General features: G+C 38.8%; 1 protein-coding gene across 4 annotated transcripts in view; it reads right to left on the bottom strand.

Annotated features, from left to right (window-relative positions):
- Positions 1–19,132, bottom strand: part of ARHGEF10 (Rho guanine nucleotide exchange factor 10) — a 119,153-nt gene that overhangs the window by 29,012 nt on the left and 71,009 nt on the right. For all 4 annotated transcript variants that reach the window (XM_049818615.1, XM_049818616.1, XM_049818617.1 and 1 more), the window contains 7 exons: positions 11,620–11,735; positions 9,817–9,944; positions 9,228–9,328; positions 7,854–7,975; positions 3,195–3,281; positions 1,606–1,829; positions 263–420 (listed from right to left, as the gene is read on the bottom strand). In XM_049818615.1, coding sequence (XP_049674572.1) covers positions 263–420; positions 1,606–1,829; positions 3,195–3,281; positions 7,854–7,975; positions 9,228–9,328; positions 9,817–9,944; positions 11,620–11,735 — 936 coding nt within the window. The remainder of the gene's footprint in view (positions 1–262; positions 421–1,605; positions 1,830–3,194; positions 3,282–7,853; positions 7,976–9,227; positions 9,329–9,816; positions 9,945–11,619; positions 11,736–19,132) is intronic.

Consider the following 19,132-nt stretch of genomic DNA (forward strand, 5'->3'; position numbering starts at 1 on the left):
TGAAGACCTTAGGGTTTAAGCCAAGGGGCACAAATCATTTTTCATATATATCATATGGTAAAAGTGGGAACAGTATCAAAGTTTCTACCGTCCTTCAAAAAGAGAAAGCAAGTCTTTTCAGAAGTACTGAAAAGTGTAGTAAGCTTAGTTCAGCAGTTTTACAGACAATTTTCGGAAAATATAATAGTGGAAAATGACTTCTGCCAAAACACACTGGCATGTGAGCTCCTCAGGATGTTATCAAATCATATCACTACATTACCTTCTGCTTTTGTGTAGATTGAGATGTTTCCATTTACCAAGCCAGCAAACAAGTATTGAGACATATATGTTAAGCTCATAACAGTGGATTTTTCAGGAGTGAAGAAGTGTTGAAGTCGAATTTTCTTTGAGCCTTGGCAACTTTTGTAAATAGAAATGCTATAAAAAGAAGCAAGCAAAAAAAAAAAAATCTGTGAAATTATGTTTTATTTAGTACTTATCAGAATATGCACAAAAGAGATTTAGAATAAAATATTGGGAAGAAAAAAGGTTTTCTTCTTCCACTCATAGGAAGATTAGTATGGAAAGTAGTATCTCGACCCTCCAAAATGTCTACGTAGACAATTTCTAATTACTTAACATTAACATATGACAACACTTGTCATATGATCTTGTTTGGAGAAACATTTATTCAACAAAGAGACATAATGAAAATTCTGCTCAAAGTCCTTATTATGAGTCTATCCAAAACTTTCTATTAGTTTAAAAAAAATATGGATTAAGTATTACCTGAAGAACTAGGAAAATAGAAAAAACCTCACGACACTACCAGACATCAATTACACTTAATATTCCCACCATTCCTACCAATTATTACCATGGATATGTTAGGGATATTGAATAGTTTAATCTGGAATTAATTGCACTTCACAAGCAAAGATAAGCAGTACAATTATCTGTTGGAATTTCTGGAAACATAGCATTTTCCCTGGAGAATTCTGTTCTCCTTCATTCATACTGGTTAGAAACACCTTCAAAAACCACATGTAGTTACATACTTATGCCCTCACTAGCTATAACAAGATCTGTTTGCTTACTGACCTGTAAGTTTAGAAAATGTAGCTTTGTTTTGACTCAGTAAGGTCATCACTTCAAACACAGCAAAATAATTCATGTCAATAGTAAACAGCAATATTATTTATTCACATGACAAATCCTGCACAATATCACAGTGTAGGTTAATGGGTTCCTCATTCTGAAGGAATGTAATTCTGAAATTTTTTTTCATTTGTAATTCTTTGTCATTCTGAAAATCTTCTAATACCTAAAGATTATGTTGTAACGTTACAAAAGTAATATTTATATTTTTCAGACATGATGTATGATGAATTAATCCTCTTTCATCAAAGATACACATTATTTTATTTTCAAATACTACATAGTGTATTTTGAAATCATGTAGAGGGTATTTTTTCCTTGATTTAGGTGGAAAGGAGAAGTTGAGGTCACTGGGATATCACATGGATACTTTTTTAAAAAGAAAACATTTTCTTGGAAGTATCTCACACAATTTTGCTATAAAATAGTAAAAATCATACACAGTACACTACAAATGAGAATCACCTTCCTTCTTCCATGCCAAGGCAAATAGTAGGCACATTAGAGGCTTTTGCAAGAATGTTTTCAGACTCAAGAGCCTTATTTTGCTCTTTCAGTTTCTCCTCCTCTGGTATGTAGACCATGCAGAGAATCCGTGATTCCACATTGAAGCACTCAATAACCTTGGGGCTAGAGCTTTGAAATGAGACTATTGCAATCTGGCCCATCTGATTAGTGCAACTGCCAATCTGAATTGGAAAGAGGAAAGAAAAAAAAGACCAAGACTGATATCTGTCTCCAAGAAGATCAGCATTAACAAGAAGGAACGACTGGAATATTAACTGAAGAGTGCATCTCAAGTTATATGAGTGAATATGAGTTTTCATGCATTAAGATATAAACAAGAAAATAATTCAACACAAATACAAGACACTTCAAAAGATTATATACACAAAATTCCCTTGTATACTCACAAAACCAGTTCTTTCTTTTTTGAAAGGAGGAATAGTATGGCCTATTCTGATGTCTGCCTCATATCTATATACATAATGTAATGCAATTACAATAAGTACATGTGTAATATTATTTTAATAACCAGTGTCCTAAATTAATCTCAGATTCTTTTAAAAACAGATAATATAGCTGAGGCCTGTCATTTGCACAGTAACAGGTCTACAAATAAATGCTCTGTCCCAACAGAAAGAGGGATTATTAATATAATCCCTTTTGTAAACTTGCTGATACAGGATCCTAAACTTCTCCTTGATCCAGAACTAAGTATCATCAATATGTCCACAAATCTGTACTTTTTAGGAATCTGGGAAGAGTGCAAAAAAAAAAAAGTCTGCCCAAGCAGCTGTAAGTGTTTTTATATAGTAACTCTTTACGTTTATATGAATGAAAAAACATAGCCAAGAGAAAGAAAGAACATTTTGTGGCAGTAGAAAGATTTTATTGGAATATGTTTGTGATGACTGTTTACAAACAGCGAAGACAAAAAGAAATTATATGGGTCACCTTGAAAAGGACCACTGACAAACGTTATTTCTAACTTCTAATTCACAAGAGTTCCCTTAAAATTTCAGTATTATAGTAACAATAAAAGCTACTGAAATCATTAGCTTTTTTTTTAAAAAAAAAGTATTGGCTATTTTACTTTGTCTGCTGGAATATCTGCATATTTGGGGTCATAACAATATGCCAGAATGGTTTTTTTCCTATGTACAGTCTTAAACAGATTATTTATGGCCAAAACATTTTTAAAATATGGAAACAGACAATAGGACAGTATGAGCTCATATGGGTTTTAGCAGCCCTCATTGTAAATTAGCACAGAACTCACTTCTGAATGTGCTCAGCACATTGGAATTTGTTCTGTGCCGCACTAACAAATCACACACACATAATGTGACACCCTGCAGAGAACAGTGAGATCACATGGACAAAATTACTAGCTATCCTTTATAGATGCCCATCTTCAAATAAACAAACAAAAAAAAAAAGAGAGAAACCCCCAAAAATTTATTCAGATCCATATATTGCTGAGAGTCACAAAAAACAATGCAGAGAAACAGGAGACAACTCCCCTTTTAGCTTTTAAAGATTACGCTTACCCAAAGAAAACCATGTTCCATGGCACAGGAATCTGACTCTGTTTCACCAGAGAGGTATGGTTCAGGATTATAAGCAGCACATTCAATCTTCAAGCAAAAAGAAAAGAGAGCAGTTACCACATTAAAAAGATATGCCTGTTTCTGTCTAATTTAGTCCATAATTAACTAAAGTATTTAAGGATATCAAAGAATCACAGAAGGCAAGAAGTTTAGTCCCTCCAGCTTCCCGTGGGCAGGGTCAGCTACACTTGTGTTGTTTCTAACACACTCCTTTCTACTCTTATAGACATTAAAAACCAAAGACTACAAATTCTGTAGCTGATCTGCTCAAATGCTTCATGACTTTTATTAAGTTTTTCCAAATACCCAATCTAACGTCATCCTTGCTGTAACTGTTAGTCTGTTACTTTTCATCTCAGTCACCAGGTACTTCCCTTCTGCAGTGTCCTTTTACATAAGGCTGATATATGTCTTGACCCTGCCTGAGTCTCCTCTTCATTAGGCTAAACTAACATTGTCACTTAATAAATTACATTTAAAACAATTTAAAATAGTTTATATTTTTTAATTCTTGTTCTTAAAATTCTGGATTACTATCACTTTTCCAACTGGCATCTCTCCAGCAGATATATCAGCTTCATATATTTGAGAATGCAGAACTTTCTCACCTGAACATGCTATCCCAGCAAGGCTGTTAGCAGCATTACGTCATGATTACCTCTTCTGAAGCCTGTTTGTACACATCCCATTGATTATTTGCTCTTTATAACAACATTACATTCTTAAATAATCCTTAGCTTGCCAGTCTATTAAAAGTTACTTTTACAGACCTTCTACTCAACCACCTCCCTGGTCTGTACTTGTGAAGCTCTTTATTTCTGCCTGAGAATACCATGTGTCTGTCCTACGGACTGTCATCCCTTCCCCCCCGCCCCGTTTTCCCCCTCAAATTATTTCTCCAGGAGCTTTACTAATTCTGAATGCTAATACTATCACCCGTAATACTCCTACTCCTTCCCAACTTCATGTAATTATGTTACTGTCAGCAAATTAATAACCATACTCATGAGCTTATCATGCAGGCCACTTACGAAAAACCTGAAAGCTACAACACACTAGAGATCTATATTTAAGTCCATCCCAATTCTGAAAATCATTCAAGCACCAAGGCTCTGAAAACAGGCATTTTTATGAGTAGTCATGGATTTCTATTTTCCCTAATTTTCCTAATATCCATGACAGAGCTCCCTAAAGCTTATATAAACACTTTAAAATGTATAAAGCAATTCATAAACATGTAGAGAATAGAAAGGTTTCTGATGAGGTGTGATACTACATTTTTAGATAAGATTCTCCATAATTCACACTGAAGTTCTCGCCTCAGACAACAATGTCATCGCAATTATATTGCAGGACTAGAGACAATTTGGTTAGTATTAACTTCGACAACTTCACCATAACCTGGCAACATCACCTCCCAACAGTGAATAATTAGAAAAAAAGAAAAAAAGAAAAAAAAGAAACAAGCAGGTGTAAGTTAAGAGTTCTAAACTCCGATTTTACTTAATTTTCAGAAGTGCAAAGAATTTCACAAATCTCCCTATCTCCCTGAAGTCAGCAGGCATCACCAAGTGATTAGCAGTAGTAAAAATAATGTCATGTATTCACCAAAGCAATTCACTGTAAGGATAAAAGATGGAAACTCATAGATGAGAAAGGAAAAAAAAAAAAAAAAAGAGCTATCCATGCCAGGCTTAGCACATCTCATTTAACACATGCTGAGGGTATCTACTCGTAGTGGTGATGTACAGTAGCTGTGACAGCTACATACATCACTAGTGAAAGAAAAGACAGCCTGCATGCTGGGTATTTATCAGGCTGCTTGTTACATCTCTGTGTTACTTTGCACCTTAGTCAAAACCGATGAAGTTTTTCCGTAGTTAAACCCTGGTAGTTTAGCTCTCAATCTTGACAGAAGCCCTTTGCCTGGGGTGTAAACTTGCTGTGATGGAAGAAGTTTTTACAGGCTCCCTACACCACTGGGCAGCCTGAGCACAGGTAATAACAAGCAGGATCAGCCAAGCCAAGGGTCTCTTCCCACCCCAAGCTGTGGCCTGACACCCAAACTTTAGCTCAGGCTGCAGAAAACCACCAATAATACTTAGATCATCTTTTCCAGTAATACCAAGGACTTGGGAGCACCAGGCATGACAGCTGGGCTCACACCCACATTCTCTCCAGGAGCTGCAAAACTGGCAAAGTTGTCCCAGAGCTCAGGCAAATATTTTCACACTGTATTCTCCTGAGGTGACCAAGGCAAAAACCATCACCTATGGGCAACAGACTTTCCTTTCAAAACAAGCAGATCCTGTTGTAACTTGATCACAGGAGTTCAGCCTGGGCCTTCAAGGCTCCTGGCATGGACCTACAGGACTTACAAACATGTAGGCTCTAAGGAAACATAAATATTTTAAGTTTCTGAAAAAAAAGTGGTGATTTTAGAAAGTATTCAGTACTGTATTGGTTTTGGGTGGCAAGGTTTTGGTAGCGGGGAAAGGGTTACAGGGGTGGCTTCTGTAAGAAGCTGCTGGAAGCTTCCCCCATGTCTGACAGAGCCAACGCCACCCGGCTCTGAGACGGGCCGGCTGCTGGCCAAGGCCGAGCCCATCAGCGATGGTGGTAGCGCCTCTGTGATAACATATTTAGGAAGGGAAAAAAGTTGCAATGGGCACAGAAACGGCAGCTGGAGAGAGGAGTGAGAACATGCAAGAGAAACAACCCTGCAGACCCCCAGGTCAGTGCAGAAGGAGGAGGAGGAGGTGCTCCAGGCGCCGGAGCAGAGATTCCCCTGCAGCCCGTGGGGAAGACCCTGGTGAGGCAGGCTGTGTCCCTGCAGCCCAGGGAGGTCCACAGGGGAGCAGATCTCCACCTGCAGCCCGGGGAGGACCCCACGCCGGAGCAGGTGGGTGCCCGAAGGAGGCTGTGACCCCGTGGGAAGCCCGCGCTGGAGAAGGCTCCTGGCAGGACCTGTGGACCCATGGAGCAAGGAGCCCACGCTGGAGCAGGTTTTCTGGCAGGACTTGTGACCCCGTGGGGGACCCGCGCTGGAGCAGTGTGCTCCTGAAGGACTGCAGCCCAGGGAAAGTGCCACGTTGGAGAGGTTCATGAAGGACTGTCTCCCGTGGGAGGGACCCCCCGGTGGAGCAGGGGCGAGTGAGGAGTCCTCCTCCTGAGGAGGAAGGAGCGGCAGAGACAAGGTGTGAGGAACTGACCCCAATCCCCATTCCCCGTCCCCCTGCGCCGCCGGGGGGAGGAGGGAGAGAAAACCGGGAGTGGGGTTGAGCTGGGAAGGAGGGAAGGGTGGGGGAGAAGGGGTTTTAAGATTTGGTTTTATTTCTCATTACCCTACTCTGGTTTGTTTGGTAATAAATTAAATTAATTTTCCCAAAGTCGAGTCTGCTTTGCCCATGATGTGCGTGAGTGATCCCTCCCTGTCCTTGTCTCAACCCACGAGCCCTTTGTTATATTTTCTCTCCCGTGTCCGGCTGAGGAGGGGGAGTGATAGAACAGCTTTGGTGGGCACCTGGCATCCAGCCAGGGTCAACCCACCGCAAATACAGAAAAAGCTGACTGTTCAATAAGACAAGAATTATTATGGTTGTATGGGAGACCAGAGACTTTCAGTAGACTTTAGCTGCTGTAAACCGCAGCTCTGCTCTGAAAACCAGTGTCAAAGGAATGGCTTCATTTAACACCATTACACATTTCAAATGCATTTCCAGCTAGCAATTACTCTTCCTCAGCATCCAGGACTGCATACTCACACTTGAAACGAAGCTGTCAGCTGAACTTCCCTCCTAGCAATGAGGGTATGCAGACTTACTGCTTTAAGCAGTACCCACATGATGATGTTAATTTAACACTGAGATTCTTGCCATACTTATACAATTTTATTTCCATTACTGTTTTTGCACAAGCCTGACTGATGGTCAATAAGAAATCCTGTTGATGCACAGAAAAAAAATAGTATCCAGCACCCTTCCCTTCAATCTGTTGGTCTGGACATGCTGTACTTATTTTCATCATTAAAGCTAGTGGTCAATTTGAGTTCAAACTGATACATTACTTTAGGAAATGAACCATTAAATGATTTCTGTATCATTGTTCAGAACAGAACTACACCTTATATAAGACCCCATAAAACCGAAGTTTTAAAACTATTTTAAAACTATTGCTCTCTGTGTGCTAATGAAAACCAGAAATTTCAGGAGGATTCCACATATTTACACAGGTACAGGACAGCTATCACGGATATCAGATTCCTGCATTTTGTAAGCTGCACGTTACTTTGGAGCCTCAAACGCTTGGAAACCTCAAGTCCAATGCAAAATTCCCAGCAGTTCTGTTTTCATTAAGTGATGAGCTTACAACTGAAAGTGAATGTCATGCTATATATAAGTAAACACTATGTTCCATAGTGCCTCAAAGATTGCAGTATTTTGCATTCCTGTGACCCTCTTGGACCTTCTGTTGCTACTGGTAGTAAACTCAAGAGAACTAGTAAAGACAAATTAATAGATGTATTTACAATATGGTATTCCTTAGCAGTTATATCACACAACAAAAGCAACTGTAATTTCATATAAAAATTCTGTTCACCTTAAACTCCTGTTGCTTGGCCATCATCACTGGCATGTGTCTAACAAGGAGAGGATGTTTCTCCTTTTTGATTTGATTCCCATCATCTTCTACACAGAACCAACCTAACAGGTTATCCTCCGCTGTAATGGAAAGAACAAAACAACAAACGTCCCACAATACTTTCACTGAATAATCACTTATACCTCTCTACAGGAATATAATAGAATTCTGTTAGGATTGGTTAATACTGATCAGGCTGTTCTTATGCCATATACGCATAAATGACAATGTCAAACTATGAGCAAAAATTCAATATAGTAGATTACACTGATAATGCAAAAAACCCAACACCTTACACTAGCAAAACGTTAAGGGCTTTCTTTTAATGATTTTGTCAGTAGGTTATTAAAAGAGGAAAAGGCACATCAAACGTCTCCTCAGATTCTAGGAAATCTGTTTTGCAAATAGCATTTCTCTGCCTGTATAAGTGACATCACTACCAACTACTACTTATCATAATCATAAGGATCCTCCTCCTGAAGTGATGGAGACATCCATTCTCTCTTCTTTTGTTTTTGTTATTTTGCCTGCCTTCAGTCAGATACCATAAAAGCACTGTATTTTAAGGATGTGCTGGTGAAGTGTGCTTTCTAGCAAGTGCCTATCTTCAATGTTTCTCAACTTAAGCATTCAAAATCCCAGGTATCTTTGGAAACCTATACCCTCTGTGCAAACATAGGAGACCAATAACATCAAAGGACAGCACATTCTTGACTGCTCCCACTTAGATCAGGTTTGTTTGTGATAATCCCTCCAGTGAAGACTACAGAATTATGTTTTAAAAAAAACAAACCACAAACCAACTCCCTCCAAACCCCTTGATTTTTACATATCCAACTACAGAAATATTGCATTATACTAAAACTACACCTGTAAGTTTATTTCATGCTCAGAAAGCTGAACAAATGAACCAAACAGCTTTGCTGATATTTCCTAGCTAAAAACATTCTGTGCTAAAACTGAGAAATTTGAACCTGAAGTTCAAAGTTTAAAAAGTTCCTAAGATCTGAAGAAATAAATTTATAACAAAATAACTTCCTCGCCTGTCTGTTCTGTAGCATACCTCATTCTCGGCGATTTAGGTATAAAAACTAGTAGTGATTACCACAGACTTCATTAAAATACTGTAGAAGTTATATTCCTTCATAATAAAATGCATAACATCATTACATTGTAGTGATACACAATCACTACTATTTACTGTATTGCAATTTTAACATCTGCAGATAGATTTTCACAAAAAAGTAATTTTCTAAAAAAAATTAAAAATAAAAAAATTACACTGTACATTGAGAGCTATCTTGACAGGAAATTTAAGTAACTAGGAATTACCAAGGGCCAGTTTAGCCATTTGTAAATTGTTGATCCAAGACTGTTTGATGGCAGGGGTAAATGTATTGAACACAGCTGTAAAAAAAGTGGGCCGCCCAGACCTGCAAGACAAAAAAAAAAAAAGCCACTCTAGATGCATTGAGTATGAGATACAGTCAAGGCTAAAAATGTTGAGCAAGATGAAATGTCATCATTTTCTAATACTTAGACAAAGACACAGCTCCGATACAAGCATGCAGGCTATAATACACCGTACGCCCAGCTTCCTACACTTTACACGAAATGGTATGAGAAGAACACCCTCCTTGGTGAAGGAACATAACAGTGGCTGTTCCCTATTAGCCGTCACTGCCACAGTTCCTCTCTGGCTTCTTGCATCTGGAACGCAGGGTTGAGGAACGGGAGAAAAACTACAACACTGCCCTGGAACACACAAGTTCACAGCACTGTGGCATGAGAGCAGAAGTCAGAGGCTAACTGTGGAGACAGAAGAGGGGGAAGAGCTACAGATTCCCAAATCCTCCCTGGTACATCTATGCCTAATACATAAGCCCATTTAGAAAGTTTTGTAATCAAGATTACTACTGACTTGTCCTGTTTTCCTGGGAGTTGCAGCTGAATTCTACAGCGATCTGCCGCTCTGATTTCATCTTCTTTTTTCAAAATCAGTTTTTGTAAACCTGAGGTCCAGTCATGGGCTACAGATTGGTTTAAGTTCTGAAAAATTAAAAAAAGCTAAGATTCAACGCCAGCCTACTGGCCTATTTCCAACAGGCTAACTAAGGTGATCTCTGCATATAACAATTCCTGGCACCTGGGCCTCACTGAGTCCACATTTTAATCATGGATAATTTAGCTGTATTTGTAAACACATTTCAAAAATATCTGTAAAAAATTTGCTAGCATATTTTACATATTTTGTCTGACGATTTAATCTCACATTGCTCAGAGTTTGATGATACACAAATGACATTCCCAATCGTCTGTCAGATTAAAAAAATGTAAATTTGCATCAGGTGTACACACAACCCTTTTACTTCATTTCAATGAGTAGTTATACAGAACCCACAAATTCTGTTTCTAAAGAAAATCTCATGAAAACGTCTACAAACAAAACTGCCAATATGTTTTTGTTCAAATCTTTGAGGCAACATGTTTACAGAGCCATCATGAAAGCTGTCTGTGTGGTTGGAATCTGTTTAAGTAGGATGCTGAAACAATGACCCTCTGCAAACTGAGTGTTCGGTCACAGAGGGTAAAAGCACACCTGAGTGACACTTAAAGCATCAATAGTGACAAGTATTCATACACAAAAGTACACTAATTTTCCACAGCCAGAATGTTATGAAAATGGAAGTCTTTTTCAAAAATAGAGAAGCTGAACCCATTCCTCAACTAAGCTGTTCTAGTTATCTTACACATCTCTACCTGGAAACATTGACTGAATTTTAAGTTTTCAAAACGTAGTTGGCTCTGACTGGCAGTACAGGCAGAAAGGTTTTGTATATGCCAATGGGTGAATGTCTTATGGTATCTGTGCTATACATATTCCCAATAATGCAGCTGAAATTCACCTTCAAATACTTGTGAAATTTTGTCCAAAAGTACTGTTTCCATAAACTTCCTTAACAGTACATATTTTCACAAAACGTTGTGTTTTATTTAATGCCCTTGACTGAAGGCAAGATATCCCAAGAGAAACTCAGCTTTCATACACATATTCACACGCATATATATATTTACAGCCTATGGTGGCAGGTAGGAGTTAAAAATTGTGCCTACGTATATATAAAGCATATAAAATAAAAGTCAAAAAGGCAACTTTTTGAAGTCTTAAGACTGTGGAGAACTCATTCTGAAAGCCAGTGTTAAAGTACTGTATCTGTTTTCCAGAATATAAGCTAAATAAAAGGGATGTGAACAAAGCCAAAGCAAATTACTTTGAAGATTCCTCCGAAAATCCTTTTATATTTTTGTGATCTGCACTCAGTTTTAAGTACGGCTCTGCCTGAAAGCCAGGATTATGAGCTTGGATGGGCATCAAGAGCTTCCTCCAAACAACCATCCTCCTACTACCTTGTCTAACTGCAAGAATCCAATTTCTTAAGATCAAAATGTAATTGTTTCCATATAAGCTTATCAGCCGCTGAACAAATGCAAACACATGTAGTAGTAAACACCTAAGCTTAAAAACAAAAAACAAGATTAGAAAACCAGCTGTAATCTACTTATAATGCTAAACAGTTAACAGTAAATGATTTACTAGAGGTAAAAATTATTACACTCTTTACAGAGGGAACTAAAGAATGTCTTGCACAGATCCTAGGGAGAGACAGTTATGCTACTTTACAACAGGAACATATTTGAAAATAAATCCAGCTTTTTTTATTACCTGATAGTTTCCTTTAAGGCTGCCTATTAATTGACTAATTTGACCAACTACATTCAAGTCATGTAAAAGGTTCTGCAGATCATGGTACAGTTGCCCTGGTCCCATATAGAGCTTGTCTAAAATGAATAAAAACATAAGGTTATATATAATAAAAAAGATGTAATTCTCAATTGAAGGAGGAAAGCATGACAAAGATAATGATATTAACACACACCGCTATTTCTTAACACTATGAAAATTAAGCTGATCAAATTGGTGACGCTTTCTCTAGACTGTAAAAACTAATGCACCCATGTGCAGCTACGGTCTTCATGACACATAAAAATCAGAGTGGTTTATTTATATATATACCATCAATATTTCACTTTGCTGCTCCAGGTGCTTTTAATGTCCCTGCAGACAGATAATTGTGAAATGCATTCCGGGAAATTATAGGTAGTAGTATGTTAATACATATTAGCTTTGCGTGTACGGGCATTACCATTGGCATTTCCTTTTAGCTCACCTTATCATTGCCTTTTATAGTTACAATTAAGATTCAAGTTTGTTCATCTAGCATGAGGGACAGCATTATGGGTAGTTTTAATTAGCACGCGCTAAAACTATGGCAAATATTGATGCTTCACTGGCCCTCAAATCTCTCACTGACATGGAAGTTTTGCTTAGCACCAAGCAGCAGACTTGCTGTTACACCTTAGTTTAAACATCCTTCTTGAAGGTTGCTTTTGGTCATGTGACGAAGCCAAAAAAATTTATTTATAGCTTTCACTATGGTGGTTTAAAACTCAAAATTTTTTTTAATTGATCGCAAGATACTTCTGTATCATACCATCCACATCTCAACTCTAACACAAGCCTGCAATTTCACTGAACCACTTTAAATTTTACTGTAATCATGGTTAAGTGCAAAAAATGATCTGCATTGAGGTCAGCAACAAATCTTACCAGCAGCAGAAATATTTTGTCCTAACCATCAATAAGCACATATGTTTACAAGATAACACTAACTCAGAAAAATGCTCCAATTAGTAGGATAAACTGACTACTAAAACGCACAAAGCTTGCAGAACCCTGCTGATACACTCTGACTCCCAGACATAATGTTAGGAGCGGGATGGCTATGTAATTCTTGCAGAAGCAACACTCTCCCCTCTCCCCTAAAAAATCCCATCCCAACTCATACAGAGCCAGCATGTTTCCCTTTGGCTGAATGAGAGGAACCGGGCTGGATTATCCTTCCAGGAAACCCCTGCAGATTATTTAGCTCACGCAGTGTAGCATCCAAACTACAGAGCCTTCACCCTCTACAACTTTGGAAGCTCGTCTGCAGGCAGCAAACTCCCCTGGAACAGAAGGATTTCAACCCTGTGTTGCAAGAACACCATCTAAATATAACGCTGGCTACCTGCTCTGCGGACAGATCAGGAGCAGGGACACGAGCCATGGCACCTGCTCTGGCTGCCAGGGCAGACTCGTGCTGGACACAGGGCAGCGGCCAGCTGAGACACCGCTGGCACCTCCGTCCCCTGCGTCTGCTATAGCGACCAGCGTAAGAACCAAAACGCAACAAACCAAACACAAAGCTATCAAAATGGCATCAGCCAGAATATACACGAAAAACAAACACACGCGAGAGAGTTCTTCTTAAATCATTAGTATATTCTCAGTTACGTATCAAAATAACTGTTTTCTAAAGATATTTTCCTGTTTGGAGGCATCATACAGATCGAGGCCGTCATTGGATGTTTTCTTTAATGCAATTCACTGTACTAAGCTAGGAGTCTGCCTTAAACCTTTAAGAGTATAAAATTTCAAGGGTCAAGGAAAATGTTAAGGGTTACTTTATCTCTGAATTCTCCACTTCACTGCAGGAAAATGCAACATAAACCTGCGATATTACACATTCCCATCAAATTTCAAATTACTCTCTTGCTTTTAAATCTTCTGGTAAATTGAATCAATGAAAGGATTTCTGTGTATTGCCCTTGAGCGCTAAACAGGGGAATGACTGCACTTACTACTCTTTACCCAGCCAGAGAAGAGATACAACTTTCATCCACCCTCCTTTGCCTGTTCTGAATGTTAATTAAAAAAAAACAATCTAGCCTTTCTTACCCTTAAAAACAAATCAGTCCATAAGAACAGATCATTACATTTATTGTACACAATGAAAAGAAATAACTGCAAAGTAGACCTAAGAGGAAGAGTTTTGAGATTATGCTCAGTAGAGTATGTTTGCAGGTTTGTTTAAAAAAAATGAAACCGTTTTCTGGAACTGCAGACTACAGACTTTCATTAAGCTGCATTTCCACTTTCTTCAATTCAAATACTTGAAAAATCAACATCTGAAAGTTGTAAACACTTCTCTCCTTGTATCCCTCTTCTGCTAGCTTACACCTTTTTTCTTACTAAGGTCGACAACAATTGTAATTTGTTAAGCATCAGAATAGCCAGTTGCTAGACACATCAAATTGTTGATTTCGATAGGGCTACTTGCAAAGAAAGGGGTGGGTCAGTGTTAACAGAAGTCTGGTGAAATCTAGGCAAAAGCCATGATAATGTGTTTGGCATTGTAAAGAACAAATGAAATCATTCTTGTCTCAACTTTCTGTAACAAAAAGACAACTTCTGCAAAACAAAATTTAGACTGATTAGAAGTAATTGGCAGTTAAGTTGAGTTTTTGGCAGAAGTTCATTCACTTACCTGTCATTTATAAACTCTACTACTAAACAAACCAAACTGCTGCACTGAAAAACATAGTACAAATATTGCTGAATTTTATCCTTGTGGGTTCAAACCAAGAGAAAATTTACAACTACTAGGCTGTGAAAAGCTGAAAGTTTGCAAGGACTCACTTGTATAAGATGGATATTTTCACTCAAGTTAATTACATTATTTTTAAGTTTTAAAAGCCAGGATCACTCTTTGCAGCTTCATAAAGACAGTTATCAGATATTTCATTTTATTATTGAAAGCAGGTCAGAGAATGGATACTAACCTGCAACACATAGCAGCAAGCATTCAGGCCACTCTTAGATGCTGCAGGACTTTATGCCACAGTCTTCAACTGAGGCCATAAAGAAAGCTTTAACTACTTATACAGATGGACTTGCCCTGTGCAGTATATACATCCACCCTGCCTGAACAGAGCTGTCCTCTATAAATCTCTTCCTGGAGCTTCGAATACTTAGAAATATCCTTGTTCCAGTCTTGGGAATAAAGCATAAGTCTTGAATTTCATTCAGTAAGTGTCACCTGAGTCTATTTTGTCTGCACCATGCCTATTCTATAAGCTTTTAATAAGTCAAGATACAAAGGATGCAATAAGTGTCTAAGCAAACAAACTAACATGGCATCCAAAATTCTGTCACACAGAACAACCAAACAGAAGTCATTTCAGGCTCATTCGTTAAAGACCACGTTCTTAGCACAGGAAAGGAAGCCAAAAAGCAAATTGATAAATAATTAAAGAGAACCCACTTCCATCCTCTGATGTTCTAGGAATGACAAACAGCCAAATTAAGAAGAAATTTTAATGGTCAGTCAAGGGCTAGATCAATAGCCACGGCTAATAACATTCTTTCATGGAGGTCCTTTGTGGGCACAAACGGGAACACAGAAAAATAACTGGGCTTCAGAGATCAGCAATGATGGACTCATCAGAACAGAGTTCTCTGAGAACTGACCACTTGGTTTGTGTCTGGATAAGGAGTTACAAGTTATAGCAACTTCATCTCTGAACTGGGTCCTGTAAGGGTTAGCCACTATGTCTTTTAAAATAGGATTAGCTTCTCGGTGGTTAACAAAATGTCGACTACCAGTTGATCTGGCTGAGAATTGTCTGACAGAGGGTTTTTCCAGGGTGAAGGAGGTGGGGGGGTACACTACTTTGTACATCAGATGCCTCTCTCAGTTCACAGCCAAGGACTGGCTGCTTCAGCCCACGCATGTTCCCTGACCATTCAATTGCCAGCTATTTTGGGGTGGGTGTTCAGTCTTTCTTTTTTCCATAGAAAGCACTGAAAAACTCTTGGCTTCACTCCAAAGCAGATACATGGCTGGTTTTTTCTTGTACTTTGAAACATTTCACAAACGATAAAGCCATTTCCTTCCCATTTCTAAGCTGCTCTTGCTAATTATCAAGCTCTAAACCAACTTATTTTTCCAATGTGAAAAAACCCCTCCATGAGTTTAGAGATGGTTCTCCCCAGCTCTACACATCCTACGTGTTACAGAGGATGGTGTGCCCAGGCAGGAGAGAAGGCAGCATGCTGTAACCGATAACCACATACATGGCTTCGGAGGCAATGTTTTTTGCATTCCACCTACAAGATCAAGGGTGAAATCTTGGCCACATGTAAGTTAGCAGGAATTCTTTTCATCAACTCCTTTGTTGCTAAGATTTTACCAGAGAATTCATGCCTCCCTGCAACAGGCAGCTTTACTGCCAACAACCAGTAGTTCATGCAAAATACCTAATTCCTTGCTCAGCATTATTATGAAATATATTCAAGATTAAAAAAGAAAACAAAACTGCCACTTGCTTTAGAGGAACAATGGAGGTTAACATTTAAATTTATTTTTGCTGCTATGTAAAATTGGGGTAGGAAGAGTCTGCTTTTTGTAACAATTGCTCCTTAGCGGAGATACTTTTGGGTATAACGCTAAACGCTTATTTTACCTGCTCGTTTCCCAGTGTTACTCTCAGCACTACAGCTTTAAATTCAGCAGTTTTGCCTGGTTTGAAGTAATTCTTATAATTGAAACAGAAGCAATTTTGGCCCATTTACATCTAGCCATTTTCAAAGCCTGCAGGAAACTCCCTGGGTGTGGTTAAAATAAGTTTAATTTGGCTCGGGCAAAATTATCATTTGGAAGGTCGTGCATAAATATACACATGCAAAAGAAGTGTCTGTGTGCTAGTGCTGGGGTGTGGGCAGAGGGGGAGAATTCCCACCGCTGGCAGCAGGTTGCTGCTGTTCTTTCCCTGCACAGCCAGCACAGCAGCAGCTGCTTTAATGGGAGCTGGCAGAGCAGCCGCTCACTTGGGAGAGCCGTCTATCCAGTTCCTCTAATTTTCAATTCTCATGGGCACCACAAGCATATTGGATATTGTAATCCTGAACTAATCACGCCCTATTCTTCCTCTCAAACAATTACTAAGGGACACATTTATTTACTGTGGTGAGTTGTTACTTGTACATGTTTTTCCAGTAGCTTTTGCTGTGTGCTCTGATTCTCACTTGTGAATTACTAATTTATCACAGATTTATGCTGCTAAAGGGGAAAAATAAAGTGTTACAATGCCTAGAGTAGATGCAGTCACCCGTAACTTAAACACCTATTCCTGGGTAAGCAAACATAATGGCTTAGGTGTTCCCTTCCCATACTAAACTCCTGTTTATTCCCAGCTAGGAAGATTTTTTTCAAGTAATATTATTACATAAATCCAAATGGCATGCAAATAAAATAAAAGCCTCATTCAGCACACTCTCAATATTGCAACTATTTTTGCAAACGTTTATGTATTGTATATCATGTTAAAGCCAAAGACTGTTAATAGATACACTCCTGGGTATCTCTTTTATTGCAAAGTAACTAATCTTGACAAGATCTGCCTTGAGTATGACTACAGTAATGACCTTCCACCCACATGGTTCAAACCCACAATACATCAATATAAATTGCTTTGGAAAAAGCCATATTGACATGAAGTGAGAACCGATCCGTCATGGAAATTCAGGGTCCTTAGAAAGATTACTTTGCTTCTGAGAGATGCAGGGCCCTGAAGTCAGACTATGTGCTACACAAAATAGAAGCTCAGGAACGCTCACATGTGAAAACCACAACCAAAACTGAGAAAAGCTATGTTCCTGACTATAGCTCCAGCACTACTGAGGGCTAACACGAAATTAATGTTATGCTTGAAGAACATGCCAGATTTGCAGACTACTCTGAAAGGCTGGTAGATCCCAAATTTGACTTGCCATTTGCAATCTGGTCTTCGAGGCTGAGCGCATTTGTATTGTTTCCTCCCACTGAGCCATCTGTGTGCATCCAGGCAGCATACTGAAACATCAAGTGTTATGAAGGGAAGAGATTCAGAAAAGATTCAATCCTCACCTCGAGCATAAGAATCACCTGGGATGGAGGGGAGAAGTTATATATGTGGCAGGTAACTTTAAAAGTTGCTGTGTCTGAGGAAGGTATAACAAACTAGTACTTGTATAGAATTACTCACTCAGAACAAATAATAAAAAAAATAGGCCTCTTCTGCAACACTTAAGTCTACACATTTAAACCTGAGAAGCTTGTACAGTGTTCTGGAAAGCAAAGCATCATGATACCAGATGAATTCTTTATCAGTTCATAATAAACTGGACAGATTTCATGAGATTGTTAACACGTTTAGGTTACACTATGATGACGTAGCAGTAATATTTAAAACCACTTAAATGCAGTCAGAACTGTTCAATTGTTTTGTTTTAAATGTGACTTTGTCCTGGAAATGTTTCACTGATTTTTTTCATCAAGTAATAATAGGCAGACAGCATCCCAGTGCTCAGTTTAAGATGTCCACCTTTAGGAAGGACAAGAACAGAGACTGTTTGAGAGACAACATTATACCTGAAGTAAAATACTTCCCTGTTCTCTGAAGATCTTGATAAGTAATTTAAAGAAGGAAAAGCAGAAACCATTAATAAGGCCCAAGATTCAATTACTGCAGTTGAGGAATTCTTCCCCTATACTTGGTAGTGGATCCTGCTCCTACAGATACACTGGTGCGCAAAACACAGGCAACAAACATCTTACAGTTGCTCTGGGGAAGAGAACTTGTCAAATAGAGGAAAAACATTCTCCCTGAGGACGTCTAGTGGAACCAATTTTCTCAATGCAAGTAGAAAAGGAGACCTTTATGTGGCATTTTCATATACAAGCGATGTATTTCAGCAATGGATAAACAGAGCTGGCATAAAGATTATGAATTTTGGGAATATCAAGAACATTGTCATTAATTTAGCAGTTGATACTGATGCCCATCGAAGTATTGTTCCCTTTCCCTTCACAAAACCCTTTGCACCAGAACACCTAGCTTTCGCTGGAAGGCCGGCGACGAGGATGCCTTGCCGCACTGAAACCTTCTCTTGCACAGAACTTGACAAATCCAAGCACCAGCTATACACAAGGGAGGCACCTCCGTACCTCTGATCCCTTCTGCCTGGAAATTCTGTATGAGTGTTAAAGCCGGTGACAAAGCAAATGAGATTTTATTTTTAGATGCTGAACTACAAGCTTCCTGCAGGTTATGTTATGTAAGCAAAGCCCTTGACAGCTCCCCCAGCACCACCCTCCTCCTATTGGTGTCTTTCCACTTGCTCACTCATGCTGCTCCTGTTTCCATAGACACCCCAGAGAAGCATGTGGGTGGGTTATGTTTTCTCATTTCTCCTTTATGAGAGCACTTTAATAGCCAATTGGAATTTCAGTAAAATAACAATAACAAAAAAAGTA

The sequence above is a fragment of the Accipiter gentilis genome, chromosome 16 (assembly GCF_929443795.1).
Source record: "Accipiter gentilis chromosome 16, bAccGen1.1, whole genome shotgun sequence".
NCBI classification, from domain to species: domain Eukaryota; kingdom Metazoa; phylum Chordata; class Aves; order Accipitriformes; family Accipitridae; genus Astur; species Astur gentilis.